This window comes from Saccoglossus kowalevskii, chromosome 1, assembly GCF_978046115.1.
Source record: "Saccoglossus kowalevskii chromosome 1, keSacKowa6.1, whole genome shotgun sequence".
NCBI lineage: Eukaryota > Metazoa > Hemichordata > Enteropneusta > Harrimaniidae > Saccoglossus > Saccoglossus kowalevskii.
The window spans coordinates 8,712,199-8,737,785 of NC_140641.1; the positions used below are offsets into that span (position 1 = coordinate 8,712,199).

At 37.9% G+C, this 25,587-nt stretch overlaps 2 protein-coding genes across 5 annotated transcripts in view; one reads left to right on the top strand and one right to left on the bottom strand.

Moving 5' to 3' along the window:
* LOC102805359 (guanine nucleotide exchange factor DBS-like) overlaps window positions 1-8,891 on the top strand; it is a 42,220-nt gene extending 33,329 nt beyond the window's left edge. For all 4 annotated transcript variants that reach the window (XM_085498659.1, XM_085498660.1, XM_078012297.2 and 1 more), the window contains 6 exons: window positions 352-558; window positions 1,648-1,740; window positions 3,427-3,505; window positions 3,738-3,825; window positions 4,012-4,219; window positions 5,835-8,891. In XM_085498659.1, coding sequence (XP_085354785.1) covers window positions 352-558; window positions 1,648-1,740; window positions 3,427-3,505; window positions 3,738-3,825; window positions 4,012-4,219; window positions 5,835-6,104 — 945 coding nt within the window. In that variant the 3' untranslated portion in view covers window positions 6,105-8,891. The remainder of the gene's footprint in view (window positions 1-351; window positions 559-1,647; window positions 1,741-3,426; window positions 3,506-3,737; window positions 3,826-4,011; window positions 4,220-5,834) is intronic.
* A 5,890-nt stretch (window positions 8,892-14,781) lies between these two features.
* Window positions 14,782-24,615, bottom strand: LOC100373345 (cholinesterase-like). Its single transcript, XM_002730437.4, has 3 exons — window positions 23,010-24,615; window positions 21,782-21,945; window positions 14,782-15,175 (listed from the first exon to the last, which is right to left on the bottom strand). Exons 1-3 carry the CDS (start codon window positions 24,512-24,514, stop codon window positions 15,036-15,038), a joined length of 1,809 nt encoding a protein of 602 aa, XP_002730483.2. The 5' UTR covers window positions 24,515-24,615; the 3' UTR covers window positions 14,782-15,035.
* Between the last annotated feature and the right edge of the window lie 972 nt (window positions 24,616-25,587).

The following is a 25,587-nucleotide window of genomic DNA, read 5'->3' on the forward strand; positions in this document are numbered from 1 at the left end:
GTAATCAAAACAAATTTGCAAGGTAGATAGTTCTTCAGTTTCTTCAACTTGATGATGTTGGAGAGTTGTTCATCCCATTTGAGATCTTCAAAAATCTTGACTCCCAACATCTTCTCACAATGGACTGTATATATTTCATAGTGGTCTAATTAAGTGTGTTTCATGTGAGTTGTAATCAACATTGTTTAACTTTTACAGCTAATATAAACATTTTGTTTTCACAACACCACATTGGATATTCTAGGAATAAACCTGCTAAAAGAACCACTGAATCATCAGTATACATATGTAAATTGCTGTCGTTTTCACAACACTGTAAATAATTAATTATGAATTAATTTTATATTGCAGGGGAATCTCTCAGAACAAGGCAAACTCTTGATGCAAGGATCCTTCAGTGTTTGGGTTGAACATAAGAAGAATAACATTCGAGATATAAGATTCAAACCAATGCAAAGACATTTATTCCTCTATGAAAAGTTATTTTTGTTTTGTAAACGACGAGAAGATGAAGGACCGTTTGATAAAACAACGTACAGTTATAAAAACTTCATCAAGGTATATTACGTTCTTATTCTGCATGCATTCTATTGTTCTCAACTGTCTTTTTTAGGGTTTATGAATTGAGTCGTGTCCGTACGTCCGTGTGTGTATGTGTGCATATATGGATTACTAGCTTTTTCTCACACATGTGTGATCTAATTCAGTTCAGAGTTGGTACAGAAACAGACATTGATGACGTACAGGTAAACATCAAGTTATTTTTTGATTGAATAAGTTTTGAGTGGTTGGTGGCTATTTTTGTCTCCAAAAATCTATAAAAAAAACGTTTCCTAGTAGTTACCAGTTCTTTCTCAGATATGTGTCATCCAGTTTTGTTCAAAGTTGGTACACAGACAGGTAATAAGGGTTTACAAATGCACATCAAGTTATATGTTGATCAAATTATTTATTTAGCTTTTCTGAGACAATTTATATTTTTTTACCCCATCCCCCCTAAAATTGTTCCACATCAATTCTGAACAATTAATAACGGAATTTTAGTACAGCTCACAATGAATAAATTCACTCTGACACAAATCCAGTTCAATATCAGTTTTAAATTGTTTTCTGAGCGGGGGTTATGACATGACATGACATGTCTTGTTTTACTGGGAATGCATACATGCCTCTGACAATTTTATTTTTATGTGCACACTTTCTACTTATCTAGTGTTCCACCACCACCAGGTTTTTTAACATCACTGTATATTCGCCTCAGAATAGACCAGTCATAGTGATTTTTTGTTGAACCAAGATTTAAAAGAAAAGACTTATTATAAAAATATATAAACAAGAAAATTACTATGGCTGGGCCAGTCCAGCAACCGGGAATCTGGTTATTTAATATATCAAGTAATTTTAAAATTAATTAATTTTGAAGAACTCAGTGGAACCCTTATTTGTAATGAACCATATTTTTTTCTATCAGAGGCAAATAAGCGCATGTAAATGGCAGTTGTATGTCTGTGGTCTAGCAAGTCGTATTTTAATCCTGTATTCAATGGATATAATTTGTTTGCATTACTGATATCACTTCTTCTAGTGCAAATATGGTATTTAGTTGACTTTTCTTTTTTGTTAATAATTGAATTTTCATTTGTTTAGATGTGTGATGTTGGAATGACTGAAAATATCAAATCTGATAAAAGAAAATTTGAATTGTGGTTACATGGAAGAAGTGAAGTCTATGTAATACAGGTACATGTATAACTTTACTTGGCCATTCAATACCATGGTTGGCCATCCAATACCATGGTTGGCCATCCAATACCATGGTTGGCCATTAAATACCATGGTTGGCCATCCAATACCATGATTTAAACTGGTACATTGACTGAACCAAAACAAAGTCTTTGACTACCATGGGTGGCCATCCAATGCTATGATTTAAACTGGTACATTGACTGAACCAAAACAAAGTCTTTGACTACCATGGGTGGCCATCCAATACTATGATTTAAACTGGTACATTGACTGAACCAAAACAAAGTCTTTGACTACCATGGGTGGCCATCCAATACTATGATTTAAACTGGTACATTGACTGAACCAAAACAAAGTCTTTGACTACCATGGGTGGCCATCCAATACTATGATTTAAACTGGTACATTGACTGAACCAGAACAAAGTCTTTGACTACCATGGGTGGCCATCCAATACTATGATTTAAACTGGTACATTGACTGAACCAAAACAAAGTCTTTGACTACCATGGGTGGCCATCCAATACCATGATTTAAACTGGTACATTGACTGAACCAAATCAAAGTCTTTGACTACCATGGGTGGCCATCCAATACCATGGTTGGCCATCCGATACCATGATTTAAACTGGTACATTGACTGAACCAAAACAAAGTCTTTGACTACCATGAGTGGCCATCCAATACCATGGGTGGCCATCCAATACCATGATTTAAACTGGTACATTGACTGAACCAAAACAAAGTCTTTGACTACCATGGGTGGCCATCCAATACTATGATTTAAACTGGTACATTGACTGAACCAAAACAAAGTCTTTGACTACCATGGTTGGCCATCCAATACCATGATTTAAACTGGTACATTGACTGAACCAAAACAAAGTCTTTGACTACCATGGGTGGCCATCCAATACCATGGTTGGCCATCCGATACCATGATTTAAACTGGTACATTGACTGAACCAAAACAAAGTCTTTGACTACCATGGGTGGCCATCGAATACTATAATTTAAACTGGTACATTGACTGAACCAAAACAAAGTCTTTGACTACCATGGGTGGCCATCCAATACCATGGTTGGCCATCCGATACCATGATTTAAACTGGTACATTGACTGAACCAAAACAAAGTCTTTGACTACCATGGGTGGCCATCCAATACCATGGGTGGCCATCCAATACCATGATTTAAACTGGTACATTGACTGAACCAAAACAAAGTCTTTGACTACCATGGGTGGCCATCCAATACTATGATTTAAACTGGTACATTGACTGAACCAAAACAAAGTCTTTGACTACCATGGTTGGCCATCCAATACCATGATTTAAACTGGTACATTGACTGAACCAAAACAAAGTCTTTGACTACCATGGGTGGCCATCCAATACCATGATTTAAACTGGTACATTGACTGAACCAAAACAAAGTCTTTGACTACCATGGGTGGCCATCCAATACCATGGTTGGCCATCCAATACCATGATTTAAACTGGTACATTGACTGAACCAAAACAAAGTCTTTGACTACCATGGGTGGCCATCCAATACCATGGTTGGCCATCCAATACCATGATTTAAACTAATACATTGACTGAAGCATAACACTGTATTTAACTACCATGGTTGGCCATCCAATACCATGGTTTGAACTATGATTCCTTATTTTTGTAGGCACCAACATTTGAAATAAAAAATGCTTGGGTTCGCGAAATTAGAAGAGTATTACAAAGTCAGTTTGAAGCAGCTAAAGGTGAGAGTTCTTCTGTAATTCATCATAACTGGATTAGACATTTGACAAGTGTCTCTTTTATTTTAACATTGAACCTCGGGGTATAATGATGTTTGCTACCATAGTAACACACAATGCTATACTTTTACTTGTATGTATGTTTTTATGCACATGTGTATAACAAATACGACTTGATGATATTGATTGTTGCTATAACAACAGTATATTTAAATTTTTCTATTTTCATCACTAGCTACAAGAAGGAAATCCACAAGCGATAAAACAATACAAAATATTGAGAATGCAAATAAACATCTATCACTGCCTGGGAGGACAAAAAGGTAAAATGATTTAATTGCTATCATAATAAATTGATGTTTACAATTATAAACCATACTGTAGGTAGAATCTTGTAAATGTCACTGAGGATTAACCCTTACTTAATTACTTGTTAGCTCTCATTATGCAGAGAACAAAGTAAGGAACTATGTCATATGATCTTCTAATTTACACATTGCTCCAATTAGGTTGCCCTCTCCTAACACACCGCCACCAGCTAATGGAAATGGTAATGTAATAAGAAGACACAGAAGATCGCCCTCTATTGATAGAACAAATGCCAATGCTTCGCCACTGCCAAGTGATGAGATGGGTGAAGAAAGTGATCTGGAAGGTTGGTCCACTGATGAATTTACTGATGATGATATGAGTGAAAGTGGTAGAGATATGTGTAAGGTATGTATTGAATATATCACATGGACATTGTTACCATAGATACTGTGATGTCACCAGTATACTCACATACATATCACATGGACATTGTTACCATAGATACTGTGATGTCACCAGTATACTCGCATACATATCACATAGACATTGTTACCATAGATACTGTGATGTCACCAGTATACTCACATACATATCACATGGACATTGTTACCATAGAGACTGTGATGTCACCAGTATACTCACATACATATCACATGGACATTGTTACCATAGAGACTGTGATGTCACCAGTATACTCACATACATATCACATTGACATTCTTACCATAGAGACCGTGATGTCACCAGTATACTCACATACATATCACATGGACATTTTTACCATAGAGACTGTAAACTCACCAGTATACTCACATATATATCACATGGAGATTGTTACCATAGAGACTGTGATGTCACCAGTATACTCACATACATATCACATGGAGATTGTTACTATAGAGACTGTGATGTCACCAGGTTACTCGCATACATATCACTTGGACATTGTTGGCATAGAGACTGTGATGTCACCAGTATACTCACATACATATCACTTGGACATTGTTACTATAGAGACTGTGATGTCACCAGTATACCCACATACATATCACATGGACATTATTATCATAGAGACCGTGATGTCACCAGTATACTCACATACATATCACATGGACATTGTTACCATAGAGACTGTAAACTCACCAGTATACTCACATACATATCACATGGACATTGTTACCATAGATACTGTGATGTCACCAGTATACTCACATACATATCACATAGACATTGTTACCATAGATACTGTGATGTCACCAGTATACTCACATACATATCACATGGACATTGTTATCACAGAGACTGTGATGTCACCAGTATACTCACATACATATCACATGGACATTGTTACCATAGAGACTGTGATGTCACCAGTATACTCACATACATATCACATTGACATTCTTACCATAGAGACTGTGATGTCACCAGTATACTCACATACATATCACATGGACATTGTTACCATAGAGACTGTAAACTCACCAGTATACTCACATATATATCACATGGAGATTGTTACCATAGAGACTGTGATGTCACCAGTATACTCACATACATATCACATGGAGATTGTTACTATAGAGACTGTGATGTCACCAGTATACTCACATACATATCACATGGAGATTGTTACTATAGAGACTGTGATGTCACCAGTATACTCGCATACATATCACTTTGACATTGTTGCCATAGAGACTGTGATGTCACCAGTATACTCACATACATATCACTTGGACATTGTTACTACAGAGACTGTGATGTCACCAGTATACCCACATACATATCACATGGACATTATTACCATAGAGACCGTGATGTAACCAGTATACTCACATACATATCACATTGAGATTGTTGCCATAGAGACTGTGATGTCACCAGTATACTCACATACATATCACATTGAGATTGTTACCATAGAGACTGTGATGTCACCAGTATACTCACATACATATCACTTGGACATTGTTACCATGGGACTATGATGTCATAAACGATCTGTATTTATTGGCAGGCAATAACAATGAATCAATATGCAGCATTATCAGAATACAACCAAGTTGAAAAAGGAGAGTTATCAATGAAAGAAGGTGACATTGTAGAAGTGCTAAAAGTTGGTAATGATGGATGGTGGTTTGTTAAACAAGTATCAAATAAAGAACAAGGATGGGTTCCTGCAAGTTATTTAGAGTCCTTAGCTAAAAGAGCCTCTAGATCCAGTATATCGATGGCTAGTCAAGGCAGCCAGAGCAGTGCTGGTAGTGGTGTTACACTTAATGTATGAGCAGAATGATTACGCATATATTCACTTAACCAGATGTTCACATTTATTTTGACCAATCATGAAATGCTAACTTGCCACAGATTTGCTTTCCCGCATATTTATGGAATGTGTTCTGTGATACGACAGTCACTGTGCAAAGTCTTTGGTATCTGGTTCTATCCAGTTCTATCCAGTTTCAATGCTTTTTGGTTACATCACTGCTTAGTACTTGACCCCCCCCCCCTCATTCTGTGAAACCTCTAGATCTGCTATATCTCACATTATGTATAAACATTAGTTCAATTATTGAAATTCTAAGTATAACTCGTGGGCTTGACAGGTCTAACGTTTCCATCCCTGAATAATTAACTAATATAACACTGCCAATTTTGGGCGATTTGCATGAATGTGTGTTGACAATACCTAGTCTAATCATCATGTGTTACATCAGAGAGAAGAAACTTTAGAAAACTGTGATTATTTGTTATTAGTTGTATCTGTACAAGACTGGGATCCTTTTCCAATGTATAAAAAACAATTAAAAAATTTGAAAGATTAAAATATAAAAATAATATAAAATAAATGTAAAATATTTGGTAAAACTCTCAATTTTCATGACTATTATAATTTGGGGACAATTTGTGTTTTGTATAAGTATGTATTAGAGCTTGCAAAAAATAAATGTATATATGCTGAATGAGACGACGTGTATGGTGCATTCAATACTTCAACAATACTATATATTATATCCTAAACTTAAGAATGGATTTCAAAAAGATGTTGTGAACTGTGTATGCAGCACTTATTTACTGTACATTTCAAATATATATATGTTTTACACACAGAAAATTGAATTTAGTATTCAGCATAAAATATTCTAAGTCTATATTTATATGATGGTTTGATTCATCAGAAAAAATATTAAGCAATCATTGTGCAATAGAAGTGATTTCATCTATTTGAGTAACACATGATGACTTTGAGTAGGATTTATTTTCAGTATGTCACATCTCAAGTTCATAGTCAATTTTTGATCTCCAAGCATTTATTTAGATTGGAATGCAGTGGTATTTCTTCTTAATATATGAGAATGCAGTTATCTGTTTATTCAAGCTGCCAACACGAGCACCGTTAGTGACTGCTTTTGAAAGCAATTTGCGTTAAATTGTTAGTCACACCATATAATGATATTGGTGGTGTACCTAACTGTCATTTCTTATCAAATTATTTCAAGGAGGGTAAGTTTCCCTCCACCATTTTGTTGTGAAATATGCTGAAACAGTACTGACCTGTAAACATTTTGTCAAACATGTCCATTGTACTTGTCTGCTGTTCTAGACAAACTTGCACTCTTAAGATGTAAGAAATGGAGAATCGACCATTTGAGAAAGTCGGTTGGCGTTGTGTTGGTTTCTCTGCCATTCTCTCTGGATGTTGCCTGCTCTCTGCCAGGCTCCCTGGATGTTGGCTTCTCTCTGCCAGGCTCCTTGGATGTTGGTTGCTCTCATCCTCATGTCATTGTTATATATTATTCCTAAAGTTTATACAGACAATGTTGCCGTGTTATCTCTAACCAACCAGTATGGTACCAAGCAGGTGATGATAGCATGTTAACCATATTAGAAACAAAATTACTGAATTGTTAACGTTAATATATTTTATCTTGTTCATCAGGAAGTGACTGTTTAATTTAGGGTGTTTATGTTAGGTCCTATCAGCCCAGAATAAAGCATTGTGAGTAAGTAGACTATAGAGTGCATCAATACCAACCACTTCAAAGGTCATTATCTCAAATACTGGTGTACAATTGTAAATATAGATATATATAGTATAACTCTTTAAAACACAAATCAATCAATCAATAATATTTTAAAATATATCAAGATTCTTTATTGTAGTTTATACTATATTTCCTAAATTAGAAGTGCATCCAATGTAATCCAGACTGATGTTACTGTCACTGCCATATCGTTCAAAGCACCAAAACAGCAACATTGCTAGGCAATCACATTGTGATATTTTATTTATATTCAATGTGTCTGAGCGCCTCCCCCATGCTGTTAGTTTGGCGTCTCCTGTTCAGTTCGGTTTGTCCGTAACAGTCTCCAGGTTTTCATTGCAATCCAGTCAGCAACTTAGCTGGCAATGTTGCTGTTTCGGTGTTCAGAACATTATGGTGGCGACAGTAACAAAGTATTTACTATGCTAATGCACCTCTAATAGAGTAACCATGGTATATTAAATTTAGAACTCAGTCAAACCTCAGAGATGATATCATATAAAGTCCTTCGATGTAATTTATCTCATAACAGTTTTTCTTGATGTCATAACTTGAATGGCTCAATATGACGGTTACAATCACTGTGCAATCGTAAATACAGATCTGATAATATATGTACAATACCAATAATTTAAGTCTTGCTTACTAGCATACACTAAGACTTTGTTAAGTTCCATATGAAGCTCATATCTACATGTACTTTTTTTTTTAGTGTACTGTCTTTCAGTCTTATCGACAAATACCAAATCAAGTTTCCTCTGAAGGGGATATAATTTTTTTCAATTTTGTATCGTGCTTTATTTGTAGATTTTATTTGCTGTCTTTATATTTAGGCATTTTTCAAAAAAGATACATTTTTATTTGAGACAATTATTGCTGTATATATTGGGTTATTTTACTGTCTTCCAATGCTGGACTAAATATATTTCATTTCAGAGTACATTTTATGTTCCCCCAACATTGTTAATATAATTATAGATTTAATGTATCTTTTAAGAAATAAACTTTTTTTAGAGATTGACCAATAATTTCCAAAAGTCTTGAATAGTTATTTCCACTAAACTTGCGCATTATTTCTATGAGTGAGTTTAACAATTACATGATTCAAATCACCAATTAGAACATGGCCAGATGTTGTTATTTCACCTTATATTCAATTATGCATATTTTATGCAACAGAATCCGAGCATATACTGTATATATGGAACTTCAATGCATGCTTGAGGAGAGGATTTACAGTTGTTTTACAAGAAATAAAGTTGATAGGATTGTTGTGACCATATTATGCATATTGGTCATCCAGGTTAAGTTACTTAGATACCTCAGTACTGCTTATTGTTCGTCTAACTCAGTATAAAGGACTGTGTGTTGGAGATAAGATTTATATGGCAGCACCCGCAACCCTCAATCATAACTCTGCACAGTAGAAATTGGTGTGAATCATCCTGTAAAATTGGTGATGCAGTAATCATATTGATATTGAAGGCAAAATGTAACTAAGACAACTATTTGTGAGAAACTCCAAGCAACCATTAATCCTGAAAGTGAAACTGCCTGTTCAACTTGGTTGGGGGATCGCATGACTGTATTTATCCTAACACCTGACACTCGGTCCTGTATGGAGGGTTAGGGGTTCCTGTGTTATAAGTAGCCCATGGATATATACGTTCTATCACAGGCAATTTTAGAAATGTAAATCAAAGAACATAGTTAACTGGTTGGGCATGAGCTAGTTAAGGTACAAGAGGTACCGTAAATGTGTGAGCCCGGTCAACCATACATAACACAGCACATACATTGTATTAACAGAATTAAAAGCCTGATTGAAATCAGGTCATGAGAATTATTTTGTAATATTTTTGTTCACATTAACTGTCATTTCCACAGAAGCACTGCGTTTTCTGGACAGATATGCCTAAGTTGAACCTAAATTTAAACCATAAAAACAAAAGCACATTATAGATTGGCCACCTATTTCTTCGTTTATGTGAGGGCGCTGTCAACACCTTCGAATCTCCAATGGCAGTTTCTACAAGCACGGCCAGTCTATTACAAGCTGCAGTATATTGATCAGTAGTGCAAGACATTTAGTAAAAAGAAATGACGACTAACAGTACATTCCAATAGATGAATTCAGTAAAATATCAATAGGAAAATGGCGTAGTGGCGCCAGTGATGGATTCGCCAGTATATAACCTTGTTAATTTTGTAGACTTCTCTGTACCTTGTCCACAGTTTAAGTCACGTGATCAGTCAGCGAAAAACAGTCGGTATGGTTTTCAAATTAATATTAACTTTGTTCAGAGTTTGTGGTCCATGTTTATCAACCCAATTCTCTTATAAATTCCAATTTTTTTCTAAATTTCATCACACGGGAGTTGGGGATTTCTTTTATCGCGGACGTGTTTGTCTTCGACACTGTGTCATGTGTGGTAGATTACGAGTATTTTTCTTCTTTAAACATTTATGCTTGAAACTTGTTCAGGATCATCAACTGAATCTCCGATGAAGCCTATTTCACGTAAAGATAATAGCTGTATTTATTAAGACAGTTAGGCATTTGTTTACGTAAACACTGTCCGTTCATTAATCTCCGTAACTGACATGGGGTATTTCGGGAATGACTGCACTTGGGTCGAACTTCATGGTCCGATTCGAGAAAATGGGACGTGGACATTTTTGATGGTGTCATGACTATATATGGGTAGATGTTTGTTTGGATCCGAAATTATTGAGTTTTCGTTTGATAAACAATTGACGTCAGAGTTATATTATTCATGATGTGGTTATCTAAGTACAATTATAAATACTTTTTGTGATTTGGCAATGGTTTCCTATACATATAGACAGCGGCGGATCCAGGCTTTGAGGTTCGTGGGCTGGGGAGATTTTCCGCATTTGGGATGGCAGTTATATTTTTCTGCACATAAATGAGAGGGTCAAATATATTTTGGTGAGAGGTGGGGAGATTTTTACGCGTTTGGATGGTATTGTTATCGTATTCTCTATGGGACTTTCATTATAGAATACAATAAAGGTATAGCTATGAAAAAATAAAATAAAATTACAAGAATTATAAAACAAAGTTATTAATAGAATATAATACATTAAAATAAATGTTTTTATTTATTTTGAGGCAGCTGGTAGTACTCTCTTCAGTACTCTCTTCTATTTAGTATTGCAACTATTTTTTCTATGTCAGAAAGTGTGAAAGGTGGCAGCAAATTTTTGAGAAGGTTATATTTTTTCTTATAACGGCCGCATTTAAGGAGGAAGTGTTCTTCATTTTCTATTTCATTTAATTGACAAAACTTACATTTTCTGTTTGAAATGGCAATGTTTTTATGTCTTCCAGTTTCTATTTCTAACACATGAGCACTGATTCTTAGTTTGGTCATGGATGACCTGTGAAAGGGATTTTGCATTTGTCGACACTGCTATACATTTTGTTAACAGTGCCCTCTATATTGACTTTTCTTATGCAAGTGAACAGTGCCCTCAATGGCTCACCTTTGGGCGCCAAAATCTGTAACATGACTGGCCCAAATTCTGTGCCTTCTGTGGCCACTCAAGATCGATAGGTCACCCATTTGAAGGGTAGGATTCGGGTTAAACATAAGAGGCCAAAGCAGACAGCATGTCATTATGCATTAGTCAGACTGCGCCCTGAGTATCTTGGTGCATAACTAAATTAACCAAAAAAGAGCACACAAAATATCCCCCGTTGGCCCCATACGAAATGCTACAAGCATAACCTTACATTGCGGCACAGTGCATACAAAATTAATTGGATTTATTTCATTTGCGCTGTAGCTTTATGGCTATATATCATCAGAATACATCAAAATACTGAGACATGCAAATCCGTCATTTTAGGATTTTAACATTTGCCAATTTGTTAATAAAATGAAGACAAATTACCATGGAGATCATACGACATGTAGCAAAGTAGGGAATCCTACTTAAGGCAGTTTGAGTCGAATTCAAATTTTGCTCTACTGAGCATGTTACTGCACATATATGCAATGCATTGTGGGAGATAACCTCCCATTGTATAAAATAGAAAATTATTACCACCCTGGAAACTCATTGAATTATATATTGAAATATTTGGATTCAATAATAATATACGGCTTTCTCACCCCATGTCAACGAACACAATTTTTAGGTATGAATAAATAATTACACTATAGAAACCAATGGGAAAAATGACAATTTTGACCATTTTTCATGTGATTCGAGAATTTGGTATCTCGAAGAATCGTCTGCTAACGAACATGACAACTTAGTATAATTTTGATTTCGACTCGAGCGCCTTAACTGTATCATATGTCTTCAAATATGGATACAAAAATTATATACATACCCTTACAAGAGAAATATTTATACAAATATCAGTATATATTATTACTTGTTGAGTGCATTGTGGGAGTGAATAATAAAACAAATTTAATTTTGACAAACACGTTGGTAACAATAATGCATAGACTATAAGCGGCCAAAGTAAGCCATGTTATATACGTATATACAATATTATATTTGGTAGAACGTCCATTATCGAATAAATATAGAATTACACTAGTAAAATAGTTGCTATGAACACACCTATGCATAGATAATACAAGTATACTGCGAACAAATAAAATACACATTGTTAAATTCAATAGAGAATATTCTAAAAGTGAATAGTTTTGATTTAATACCACAGACGAAGCATATGTGTATATAGTCTAAATTATTAACGACAATATATTAGTCTTTAGATATCAGAGAATTACAAAATCAAACTCGATACATTAATCAAACATAACTACTCGATAGTCCTACTTTATCACTTTGGCAATCTAGTGCATGCAACCATAAACTGTAGATTGACTAGATTTAAATTAGGTCGACTTGCACGCATAAAATATCACCCAATAAATAAATTTGTAATTATTGCTATCTAAATTTCACCAGTATTTCACAAATCATGAACAAAAATTCACATAGAAAGTGTATGTTGCAATTGTGTATTTGATTATACCGGAGTAGCGTACAACTGCAGCATATACCTTTATTTACACTCAGCAATCCTGTTTTAAGATAATATTGCTTTTCACGGAAATTAAGGAGTTGTTATTACACATAAGACTGTATCTCAATTTACTTATGTATTTACAAATTTTAATTGTTAATGTTTACTGATAAAGAAGAATTATGAAATTAACAAGGATAAAAATATTATTACTTGTATAATTCTGCAATATCACGTGACCTCTAACATATATGCAGTTTTCTACCGATTTTACATGTGCGTTTATTTTAGTGGATAGTATAACAAGACACTATTTCGTGTCAAAATTTGTCTGTAATTAATCTTTACATTGTTAGTCAATTGTATGTGGACTTTTTATACTTATTGTTAATCTGTTTTTTGTGTGAAAACTTGTCAAATAATTTAGCAGCGGTTCCCATAGTACGCCAGTGTTCATAACACAACCTAAAAGATAAACTGGATATGCACACAGAAAGCGAACTACGCACATCTCAATGACACGCGCCCTCTTTCCCAGGTGTTCGTGGGAAAACATAATAAATGGATTCGAAAAAAAAATAATGCTGTCCGCAAATGAATAATCCTGTTTGAATATATCTAAGCGATCAATGGAATCGCTGGATAAATGAACGTCTCAGATGTGACGTGGTAACTTGCTGTCTTCACTTTAATATACTACAGATTATTATATAACGTAACGATATAAATTAAATTCTTTGACTCTTAAAGTTAAAATATCATGCGATATTTTATTGAAAACATTGTATGATATTGTCATTGACAATGTTTATAAAAGCGATACATTCTGGGGCGTTTTAGTATAAAAGAAAACAATATATAATTAAAAAGCAAATAATTACATTTTATAAATATCAAATATATTTTATCCTAAACTGATTTTGATCTAGCTACTTCGTTCCCTTTAAAGCGCAATTGTCATCGCACTACGTCGCGTTTGATGTGGGGCCATGTGATATATATATATATATTAACGTGTATTTCGGAAAATCTTAAAGGGCGGCAGTCGTCGTGCCGCGTCCTGTTCGATATAGGACTGTTAGCGACGTACACAACGCGTGTAAAATACATTGTTTATTTACATGAAATTCGAACACGCGCTGCGCGACGACCATCGCGCTTTAATCCGACGTTCTCCCGTCAAAGGCTTTAACATTACATTCACGTAACCAAACCTCTTAATTACTACATCGAACAAGATGTGAGTATGAAACAATTTTGTTATGACCGAATGTTGATGTTTTAGGGATTGGTCAGTTACTTCGGCCTAGGGGGGGGGGGGTCGGCAGATTCCATTTTGCCAGCTGTAAATCTCAGTTGACCCACCCCCTATCAAATAAAAAAAAGTGGGTGACCCCCCCCCCCCCACATTATATTTTAAAACTTAAAACATGCTGACCCCCCCCCCCCAAAAAAAAAAAAAACAACAACAACAACAAACAAACAAAGAAACATTAACAGTTTTGGCTCTGACATGATTACAAAATGTATTATATGTGCATTGAAAATATCATGGTTTGCCATAATTTTTACATAATCTTTAGTGTTTGCATTTAATAGACCTTAGGAGGGGAGGGGAAGCATAAAGCCAAAAAACGACTATAGAAAAGGCTGCAGGAAGGAGGGAAATCTATTCTGCTAAAGATAGTAAATAAAAGCAAAGCTGTGGAGTACTTACTCGATAAACGCCCTTATAAGATAGGAAAAGAGGATTTGAATCTAGGCGGTTTGAACTCTTTGAAAACTAAGTTGGATTTAAAATATTATTATTTAAAATATTATTAAGATATCAACATCACATAATACGGATGTATGTCATGGACATATCGTGACACTTTTATGTAGATATCAACATCACATAATAGGTTTGTATGTCATGGACATATCGTGACACTTTTATGTAGATATCAACATCACATAATAGGTTTGTATGTCATGGACGTGGGAATAGGGTGATAATTTTATAGTAAGCCGAACTCCATCAATACAGTAAAAAATAGAAAAAAAATTAAATCCTTTCAGATCGAGTTTTCTCTGAATTATGTTGAGCACGCTCAATAGTTGATTCTTAACATCGATCGATCGTGTCACTTAACAAGGCGCATATCATCGTACACTACGGATCATTAATAGCGCTACAGACTTGACCTTTATACGTGACATATGTTTGGAATTCGGTTTTCCAGTCGCCCATATATTTGGTGCTCCATTGATGAAACTCTTCTTTCCACCGTTTCTCAGCCTCTTCAATGTCAGCTGAAAAAAAATCGTTGAATTGAATAACGAAACTGTCATTGTTATGCACGACAGAACTTAACGAGATGACATATTATTTAATTGTGAAGATCACAAAATATCACGTTTCCGTCGCCAAGCTATTTAAAGCGTATCCAATAACCTAATGAATCTCAATCTCTCACCATTGTATACGTTGTGTAACTAACGAGTTAAGTATAATATTGCATACATTCACGTTTACTAAGGTCGATTTTACGGCTCAGACTGGCTCCAGATATCAGTTTTAGTGGGACATAAAGAAACAAGGTTGTAATTTACAAATGTGTTATATTCACACGATGCTAGACTAGACTAGATGCAGTGTAGTGTATGCCGATTCCTACCTGTTTGTACCATGCTAGACTAGACTAGATGCAGTGTAGTGTATGTTGATTCCCACCTGTTTGTACCATGCTAGACTAGACTAGATGCAGTGTAGTGTAGTGTATGCCGATTCCTACCTGTGTGTACCATGCTAAACTAGACTAGATGCAGTGCAGTGTATGTTGATTCCTACCTGTTTGTACCATGCTAGACTAGATGCAGTGTAGTGTAGTGTATGCCGATTCCTACCTGTGTATACCATGCTAAACTAGACTAGATGCAGTGCAGTGTATGCCGATTCCTACCTGTTTCTACCATGCTAGACTAGACTAGATGCAGTGCAGTGTATGCCGATTCCTACCTGTTTGTACCATGCTAGACTAGACTAGATGCAGTGCAGTGTATGTTGATTCCTACCTGTTTGTACCATGCTAAACTAGACTAGATGCAGTGTAGTGTATGTTGATTCCTACCTGTTTGTACCATGTTAGACTAGACTAGATGCAGAGCAGTGTATGTTGATTCCTACCTGTTTGTACCATGCTAGACTAGACTAGATGCAGTGCAGTGTATGTTGATTCCTACCTGTTTGTACCATGCTAGACTAGACTAGATGCAGTGCAGTGTATATTTATTCCTACCTGTTTGTACCATGCTAGACTAGACTAGACTAGATGCAGTGCAGTGCAGTGCAGTGTATGCCGATTCCTACCTGTTTGTACCATGCTAGACTAGACTAGATGCAGTGCAGTGTAGTGTATGCCGATTCCTACCTGTTTGTACCATGCTAGACTAGACTAGATGCAGTGCAGTGTATGTTGATTCCCACCTGTTTGTACCATGCTAGACTAGACTAGATGCAGTGCAGTGTAGTGTATGCCGATTCCTACCTGTTTGTACCATGCTAGACTAGACTAGATGCAGTGCAGTGTATGTTGATTCCTACCTGTTTGTACCATGCTAGACTAGACTAGATGCAGTGCAGTGTAGTGTATGCCGATTCCTACCTGTTTGTACCATGCTAGACTAGACTAGACTAGATGCAGTGTAGTGTATGCCGATTCCTACCTGTGTGTACCATGCTAGACTAGACTAGATGCAGTGCAGTGTATATTTATTCCTACCTGTTTGTACCATGCTAGACTAGACTAGACTATTGGCAGTGCAGTGCAGTGCAGTGTATGCCGATTCCTACCTGTTTGTACCATGCTAGACTAGACTAGATGCAGTGCAGTGTAGTGTATGCCGATTCCTACCTGTTTGTACCATGCTAGACTAGACTAGATGCAGTGCAGTGTATATTTATTCCTACCTGTTTGTACCATGCTAGACTAGACTAGACTATTGGCAGTGCAGTGCAGTGCAGTGTATGCCGATTCCTACCTGTTTGTACCATGCTAGACTAGACTAGATGCAGTGCAGTGTAGTGTATGCCGATTCCTACCTGTTTGTACCATGCTAGCCTAGACTAGATGCAGTGCAGTGTATGTTGATTCCTACATGTTTGTACCATGTTAGACAAGACTAGACGCAGTGCAGTGTATGTTGATTTCTACCTGTTTGTACCATGCTTGACTAGACAAGATGCAGTTCAGTGCAGTGTATGCCGATTCCTACCTGTTTGTACCATGCTAGACAAGACTAGATGCAGTGCAGTGTATGCCGATTCCTACCTGTTTGTACCATGCTAGACTAGACTAGATGCAGTGCAGTGTAGTGTATGTCGATTCCTACCTGTTTGTACCATGCTAGCCTAGACTAGATGCAGTGCAGTGTATGCCGATTCCTACCTGTTTGTACCATGCTAGACTAGGCTAGATGCAGTGCAGAGTATGCCGATTCCTACCTGTTTTTACCATGCTAGACTAGACTAGATGCAGTGCAGTGTATGCCGATTCCTACATGTTTGTACCATGCTAGACAAGACTAGATGCAGTGCAGTGCAGTGTATGCCGATTCCTACATGTTTGTACCATGTTAGACAAGACTAGATGCAGTGAAGTGTATGTTGATTAATACCTGTTTGTACCATGTTAGAGTAGACTAGATGCAGTGCAGTGTATGCCGATTCCTACCTGTGTGTACCATGCTAGATAAGACTAGATGCAGTGCAGTGTATGCCGATTCCTACCTGTTTGTACCATGCTAGACTAGACTAGATGCAGTGCAGTGCAGTGTATGTTGATTCCTACATGTTTGTACCATGTTAGACAAGACTAGACGCAGTGCAGTGTATGTTGATTTCTACCTGTTTGTACCATGCTTGACTAGACAAGATGCAGTTCAGTGCAGTGTATGCCGATTCCTACCTGTTTGTACCATGCTAGACAAGACTAGATGCAGTGCAGTGTATGCCGATTCCTACCTGTTTGTACCATGCTAGACTAGACTAGATGCAGTGCAGTGCCGTGTATGCCGATTCCTACCTGTTTGTACCATGCTAGACTAGACTAGATGCAGTTCAGTGCAGTGTATGCCGATTCCTACCTGTGTGTACCATGCTAGACTAGACTAGACTAGATGCAGTGCAGTGCAGTGCAGTGTATGCCGATTCCTACCTGTTTGTACCATGCTAGACTAGACTAGATGCAGTGCAGTGTAGTGTATGTTGATTCCTACCTGTTTGTACCATGCTAGACTAGACTAGATGCAGTGCAGTGTATATTTATTCCTACCTGTTTGTACCATGCTAGACTAGACTAGACTAGATGCAGTGCAGTGCAGTGCAGTGCAGTGTATGCCGATTCCTACCTGTTTGTACCATGCTAGACTAGACTAGATGCAGTGCAGTGTATGTTGATTCCTACCTGTTTGTACCATGCTAGACTAGACTAGATGCAGTGCAGTGTATATTTATTCCTACCTGTTTGTACCATGCTAGACTAGACTAGACTAGATGCAGTGCAGTGCAGTGCAGTGTATGCCGATTCCTACCTGTTTGTACCATGCTAGACTAGACTAGATGCAGTGCAGTGTAGTGTATGCCGATTCCTACCTGTTTGTACCATGCTAGACTAGACTAGATGCAGTGCAGTGTATGTTGATTCCCACCTGTTTGTACCATGCTAGACTAGACTAGATGCAGTGCAGTGTAGTGTATGCCGATTCCTACCTGTTTGTACCATGCTAGACTAGACTAGATGCAGTGCAGTGTATGTTGATTCCTACCTGTTTGTACCATGCTAGACTAGACTAGATGCAGTGCAGTGTAGTGTATGCCGATTCCTACCTGTTTGTACCATGCTAGACTAGACTAGATGCAGTGTAGTGTATGTTGATTCCTACCTGTTTGTACCATGCTAGACTAGACTAGATACAGTGCAGTGTATATTTATTCCTACCTGTTTGTACCATGCTAGACTAGACTAGATGCAGTGCAGTGTATGCCGATTCCTACCTGTTTGTACCATGCTAGACTAGACTAGATGCAGTGCAGTGTATGTTGATTCCTACCTGTTTGTACCATGCTAGACTAGACTAGATGCAGTGCAGTGTAGTGTATGCCGATTCCTACCTGTTTGTACCATGCTAGACTAGACTAGATGCAGTGTAGTGTATGTTGATTCCTACCTGTTTGTACCACGCTAGACTAGACTAGATGCAGTGCAGTGTATATTTATTCCTACCTGTTTGTACCATGCTAGACTAGACTAGACTAGATGCAGTGCAGTGCAGTGCAGTGTATGCCGATTCCTACCTGTTTGTACCATGCTAGACTAGACTAGATGCAGTGCAGTGTATGCCGATTCCTACCTGTTTGTACCATGCTAGACTAGACTAGATGCAGTGCAGTGTATGTTGATTCCTACCTGTTTGTACCATGCTAGACTAGACTAGATGCAGTGCAGTGTAGTGTATGCCGATTCCTACCTGTTTGTACCATGCTAGACTAGACTAGATGCAGTGCAGTGTATATTTATTCCTACCTGTTTGTACCATGCTAGACTAGACTAGATGCAGTGTAGTGTATGCCGATTCCTACCTGTTTGTACCATGCTAGACTAGACTAGATGCAGTGCAGTGTATGTTGATTCCCACCTGTTTGTACCATGCTACACTAGACTAGATGCAGTGCAGTGTAGTGTATGCCGATTCCTACCTGTTTGTACCATGCTAGACTAGACTAGATGCAGTGCAGTGTATATTTATTCCTACCTGTTTGTACCATGCTAGACTAGACTAGATGCAGTGTAGTGTATGCCGATTCCTACCTGTTTGTACCATGCTAGACTAGACTAGATGCAGTGCAGTGTATATTTATTCCTACCTGTTTGTACCATGCTAGACTAGACTAGACTAGATGCAGTGCAGTGCAGTGCAGTGTATGCCGATTCCTACCTGTTTGTACCATGCTAGACTAGACTAGATGCAGTGCAGTGTAGTGTATGTTGATTCCTACCTGTTTGTACCATGCTAGACTAGACTAGATGCAGTGCAGTGTATATTTATTCCTACCTGTTTGTACCATGCTAGACTAGACTAGACTAGATGCAGTGCAGTGCAGTGCAGTCTATGCCGATTCCTACCTGTTTGTACCATGCTAGACTAGACTAGATGCAGTGCAGTGTAGTGTATGCCGATTCCTACCTGTTTGTACCATGCTAGCCTAGACTAGATGCAGTGCAGTGTATGTTGATTCCTACCTGTTTGTACCATGCTACACTAGACTAGATGCAGTGCAGTGTATGCCGATTCCTACCTGTTTGTACCATGCTAGACTAGACTAGATGCAGTGCAGTGTAGTGTATGTCGATTCCTACCTGTTTGTACCATGCTAGCCTAGACTAGATGCAGTGCAGTGTATGCCGATTCCTACCTGTTTGTACCATGCTAGACTAGGCTAGATGCAGTGCAGAGTATGCCGATTCCTACCTGTTTTTACCATGCTAGACTAGACTAGATGCAGTGCAGTGTATGCCGATTCCTACATGTTTGTACCATGCTAGACAAGACTAGATGCAGTGCAGTGTATGCCGATTCCTACATGTTTGTACCATGTTAGACAAGACTAGATGCAGTGAAGTGTATGTTGATTAATACCTGTTTGTACCATGCTAGACTAGACTAGATGCAATGCAGTGTATGCTGATTCCTACCTGTTTGTACCATGCTAGACTAGACTAGATGCAGTGCAGTGTATGCCGATTCCTACCTGTTTGTACCATGCTAGACAAGATCAGATGCAGTGCAGTGTATGCCGATTCCTACCTGTTTGTACCATGTTAGACTAGACTAGATGCAGTGCAGTGTATGCCGATTCCTACCTGTGTGTACCATGCTAGATAAGACTAGATGCAGTGCAGTGTATGCCGATTCCTACCTGTTTGTACCATGCTAGACTAGACTAGATGCAGTGCAGTGCAGTGTATGTTGATTCCTACATGTTTGTACCATGTTAGACAAGACTAGATGCAGTGCAGTGTATGTTGATTTCTACCTGTTTGTACCATGCTTGACTAGACAAGATGCAGTTCAGTGCAGTGTATGCAGATTCCTACCTGTTTGTACCATGCTAGACAAGACTAGATGCAGTGCAGTGTATGCCGATTCCTACCTGTTTGTACCATGCTAGACTAGACTAGATGCAGTGCAGTGCCGTGTATGCCGATTCCTACCTGTTTGTACCATGCTAGACTAGACTAGATGCAGTTCAGTGCAGTGTATGCCGATTCCTACCTGTGTGTACCATGCTAGACAAGACTAGATGCAGTGCAGTGTATGCCGATTCCTACCTGTTTGTACCATGCTAGACTAGACTAGATGCAGTGCAGTGCAGTGTATGTTGATTCCTACATGTTTGTACCATGTTAGACTAGACTAGATGCAGTGCAGTGCAGTGTATGTTGATTCCTACATGTTTGTACCATGCTAGACTAGACTAGATGCAGTGCAGTGCAGTGTATGTTGATTCCTACATGTTTGTACCATGCTAGACTAGACTAGATGCAGTGCAGTGTATGTTGATTCCTACATGTTTGTACCATGCTAGACTAGACTAGATGCAGTGCAGTGTATGTTGATTCCTACATGTTTGTACCATGCTAGACTAGACTAGATGCAGTGCAGTGCAGTGTATGTTGATTCCTACATGTTTGTACCATGTTAGACTAGACTAGATGCAGTGCAGTGCAGTGTATGCCGATTCCTACTTGTTTGTACCATGTTAGACTAGACTAGATGCAGTGCAGTGTATGCCGATTCCTACCTGTTTGTACCATGTTAGACTAGACTAGATGCAGTGCAGTGTGTGATCGTTCTTACCTGTTTGAATATTGAGGTTGGGTAAATAATAGTCCCAGAATCCACATTTATTTGCACGGAGACCTATACCAACTTTAACATCGTCTAAAGAATCGGTGTTTAGAATTAAATACTCTTTACTAGTCGGCGTATATACTGGCCACTCATCGCCTGTATTGGGGTTACTATGAGAAAATAAACACAATTAATACTATATCCATAACGCCCCGATTCAATTGAAAGATTTATTTTTTCTTAAAATGAAACTCTAGCATTGGCAAGTCTGGTCTTAGTATTAATCAAACGGGGCGATATTCAGATGCTGAAAATTGTTACATTTACAATGTTTTGTCATGTTTCTTCGCTATATGGCAATTATTAGGAAAACTGTATAATGTAAAAAGTAAATTTTTCAATTTAAACTGAGTTATCAACATACTTGCCGAATGTATCAATGAATACACAGTGCTATGGTTAAGAATACCACGACCCAATTACACGAAGGTGTACATAAGGTGTAATATATCTAACGTTTTGATCGAATTACAATGCCTCTCGAGACCCTATTTGTCAGGTCATAGAAAGGACGAATTACGACGCCGCCTGGGGGAACTTATTTGTCAGGTCATGACACAGAACAGAGAAATTAAATAAATAAAATCTAATTGAACAGTTTTAAGAGGAGCATTCTGTTGATTATTTTCCACGGACAATTAACCCGTGTTTTCAAGTAGACACTTACGAAAATACCTAAAATGTTGAATTAAAACAGTTTGAATGACCAGCCTATTTGTATTTTACATTTGTTAATTGCAGTTATTCTGTTACTATTAGAACGCTTTGCTATGCTAGAATTATTATGCCATATCTGAAATTGTAACATATGGTGAACAAATTGTATATCGTGACTAATCAAGACATTCTTGTTATTCCGTTTCGGGGTTTTAAGGGCTATTATGATGTTGAATGTTGTAATAAATGTGTTTAACTTCTACGGAAATACCAATTAATGACGTCATTTAAGGATGTTCCAGTCCGGTATGCGGGTCGACTCGCCCATAGACCGATCAAAACCACATTCGTATCCGTACAAATGGCGTCACCGTACATTAACGCAAATTTTGCATCCACGTCTTTTCTTACTGTGAACGTTTACACTTAACACTGTCACAATGCTTTTGAGAACTAATTCAATTTATTAAGTAGTTGACTGCCAAATAAATTAATTTATAAGCGTTTTTGTTCTTACCCTGTTTTGGCGAAATTCGTCCAATATTTCATGATTTTTCTACTAAGTTGTATTTCTTGTGTCGAGAATCCAGTACTTATATCCAAAGGAATACCAAAAACATAGGCGATCTCATCACCATGGAGACTGCCCAACCAATCACGCCAGGGGGAGTTGGATGACACTTGAGTAAAATAATATTTATAAACAGTTTGCTGAACTCGAGCATACGACGTTGCGAATTGGTTGGCAGGGCATATAATATTATAATCACCAACCATCGCATCCACCGCATTACGTAACATTGTGTCATTATCTGGATCCATCCAATCAATGTACTGAAATGATATGGCGTCAAGGCCGAACTGATTGTAATCTTGAAAGCTTTCCTTTGTTGCTTGCTGGTACAGTGAGTGGTTTAACAAACTGTCAGTGAATGCGTTAAAGCCACTGGTACCGTAGATCAAAAAGAAATTTCCTTCGTTGAGATTCGATCCAATCAAAATAGAGGTGTTTTTAAAAGAGTGTCTGTCTAAAGATGATTGCGGAGTTTCAGTAAGGAACGTGCCGTCTACCACTGGTACAAATGGGAACACATAAACGCCATAATCCTCCCATTGATTATTAACAAGTTCTTGTGGGCCAACCTGGCGTAGACAAGATAGCATTATGCTAAAATCGCCATTGTAACATCCAACGGCGAGTGCTAAACGACTGGCTCGATCCGTTGCTAATTCCAGACTAACAGACGCCCACGGGTTGTTCGGTGTTCCACTTTCTAATATAGCATAGTTGAACAAATCACGACTTAATGGCGATAATAGATGCATTCCAACACTAACGGATCCAGCGCTTTCTCCGAATATTGTAACTCTAGTAGGGTCGCCACCAAAATTAATGATATTGTCTTGAACCCACTGCAAAGCTAGCACTTGGTCTAGCAACCCCATGTTTCCTGGTGTGTGTTCATGCAGGTATAGAAACCCTAATGGGCCCAGACGATAATTGAGAGAAACCACAATCACACCTTCTTCTGCAGCTAAGTACTTTCCATTATACACATCCAGCCCCGAAGTACCACTGTAAAAACCGCCGCCGTATATCCAAACCATCACAGCGGCATTTTCAGGTCTTGGATGTGTTGTCCATACATTTAAATTCAGACAATCTTCGCTTAGAGGTTGTTTAGAATTCCACATCTGTGTTCCCGAGAAATTACCATAGTAGTTGTCAATCCATCCATAGCAAGCGTTTCCATACTGAGTTGTGTCAAGTACCCCATCCCAGTCATCAACTTTGAGAGGAGCTTTGAATCGTAACTCCGCTATAGGTGCTTTACCGTACGGAATGCCAAGATACGCGTCGACTACCTTGTCCAACACTGTCTCGCGTTTACCACGAATAACCGAATTTCCACTCAGGGTAATCAATAAATCGTCATCATTGACGTCATTGCTAGATAGCGCAAAGTTAATGGCAACACAACATAAAAGAATGAAAGAGAGAATGTGTACATCCGCCATCATGTATGAACTGTCAATAAATGTGATAAGCAGTGAGTGCACGCTTTTCTGCCTGGCTTAATGTAGATTATAATCGACTCAACCGTTTTAAAATCCTCACGGTACGGCAGGTGAATGCATAATTAGTAAAACAAGTGCATACCGTCGTAAGAACACAGCCAGCGACGTCACTGTACACCACTCGATTCCTTCGTGCACTGTGGTATCTGCTGGTGAGAGTAGACTAGTTTAACATAACGAGTCACAGACACTAAAAGGTATCCAATTCCTAATGAGAGGCGTTAAAAACAGGGTAATAATTGTTGGATTTCTTCAAAATCGTCGACGTCACACCTTTTCATAACGAGTGAAGCCCTATTAATGTCTGGTCGATATATAGAAATTCATTACCTGTACTCAGCTTGCAGAGAGGTATTGATGTTTTTTACCACTGACCTTTCTTGGTAAGGTATGCCCTTGCTGCACAGTCATTGTGGTGTGATCAATGACCCGCTAAGTAATGGCTATGCACAATTGATTATATTAGCATACGTTGACGTATTGTTATTGACCCACTACATATATGGTCGCTGGACAGTCGGGATACATCATTATAACAGCCTCACACACGTGTTTCTAGTTTTCACCAAGTATCCAATTTAAAACGCCAATCTTGACTTCCCAGCTGCATGCAATGCATTTGTTGATAGTTACTAGTGGTATTATCACAATATTGTTTCTTCTATCTTGACCTTTAGCACTTCTGTTTTGTCAAGAGTGTTTACTGTACGTCATGGGTGATGAAGTGTGTGCACTGTAAACGTAGCTTCATGCTTCCATGGACCAGTAGACCCACAGTGCTTTCATACTGCAGTTGCAATCCTATTGAGGTCAATAAATTGTAACTGCCTCAATACGTAATCACGTATCGTGGGCGTCATTTGCATTTACTGGTAGCGTACAGGTTTCCTGTGACCCCACTTGTTATTGTCCTGGACATTACAATTTAATTTTACTGTCCCGGGCAGTAGAAGCCCAGGGACACTTAGTTCCCACTGTCCACACTCATCAAATTGCAGCATCTCTTTAAATTTTCG

Coding starts and splice junctions, on each gene's coding strand:
- LOC100373345 (XM_002730437.4), bottom strand. CDS start 24,514: ATGATGGCGGATGTACACATTCTCTCTTTCATTCTTTTATGTTGTGTT. Junction 21,946..23,009: donor ACGAATTTCGCCAAAACAGG/GTAAGAACAAAA, acceptor ATTTTCTCATAG/TAACCCCAATACAGGCGATG. Junction 15,176..21,781: donor CAACCTCAATATTCAAACAG/GTAAGAACGATC, acceptor ATTTTTTTTCAG/CTGACATTGAAGAGGCTGAG.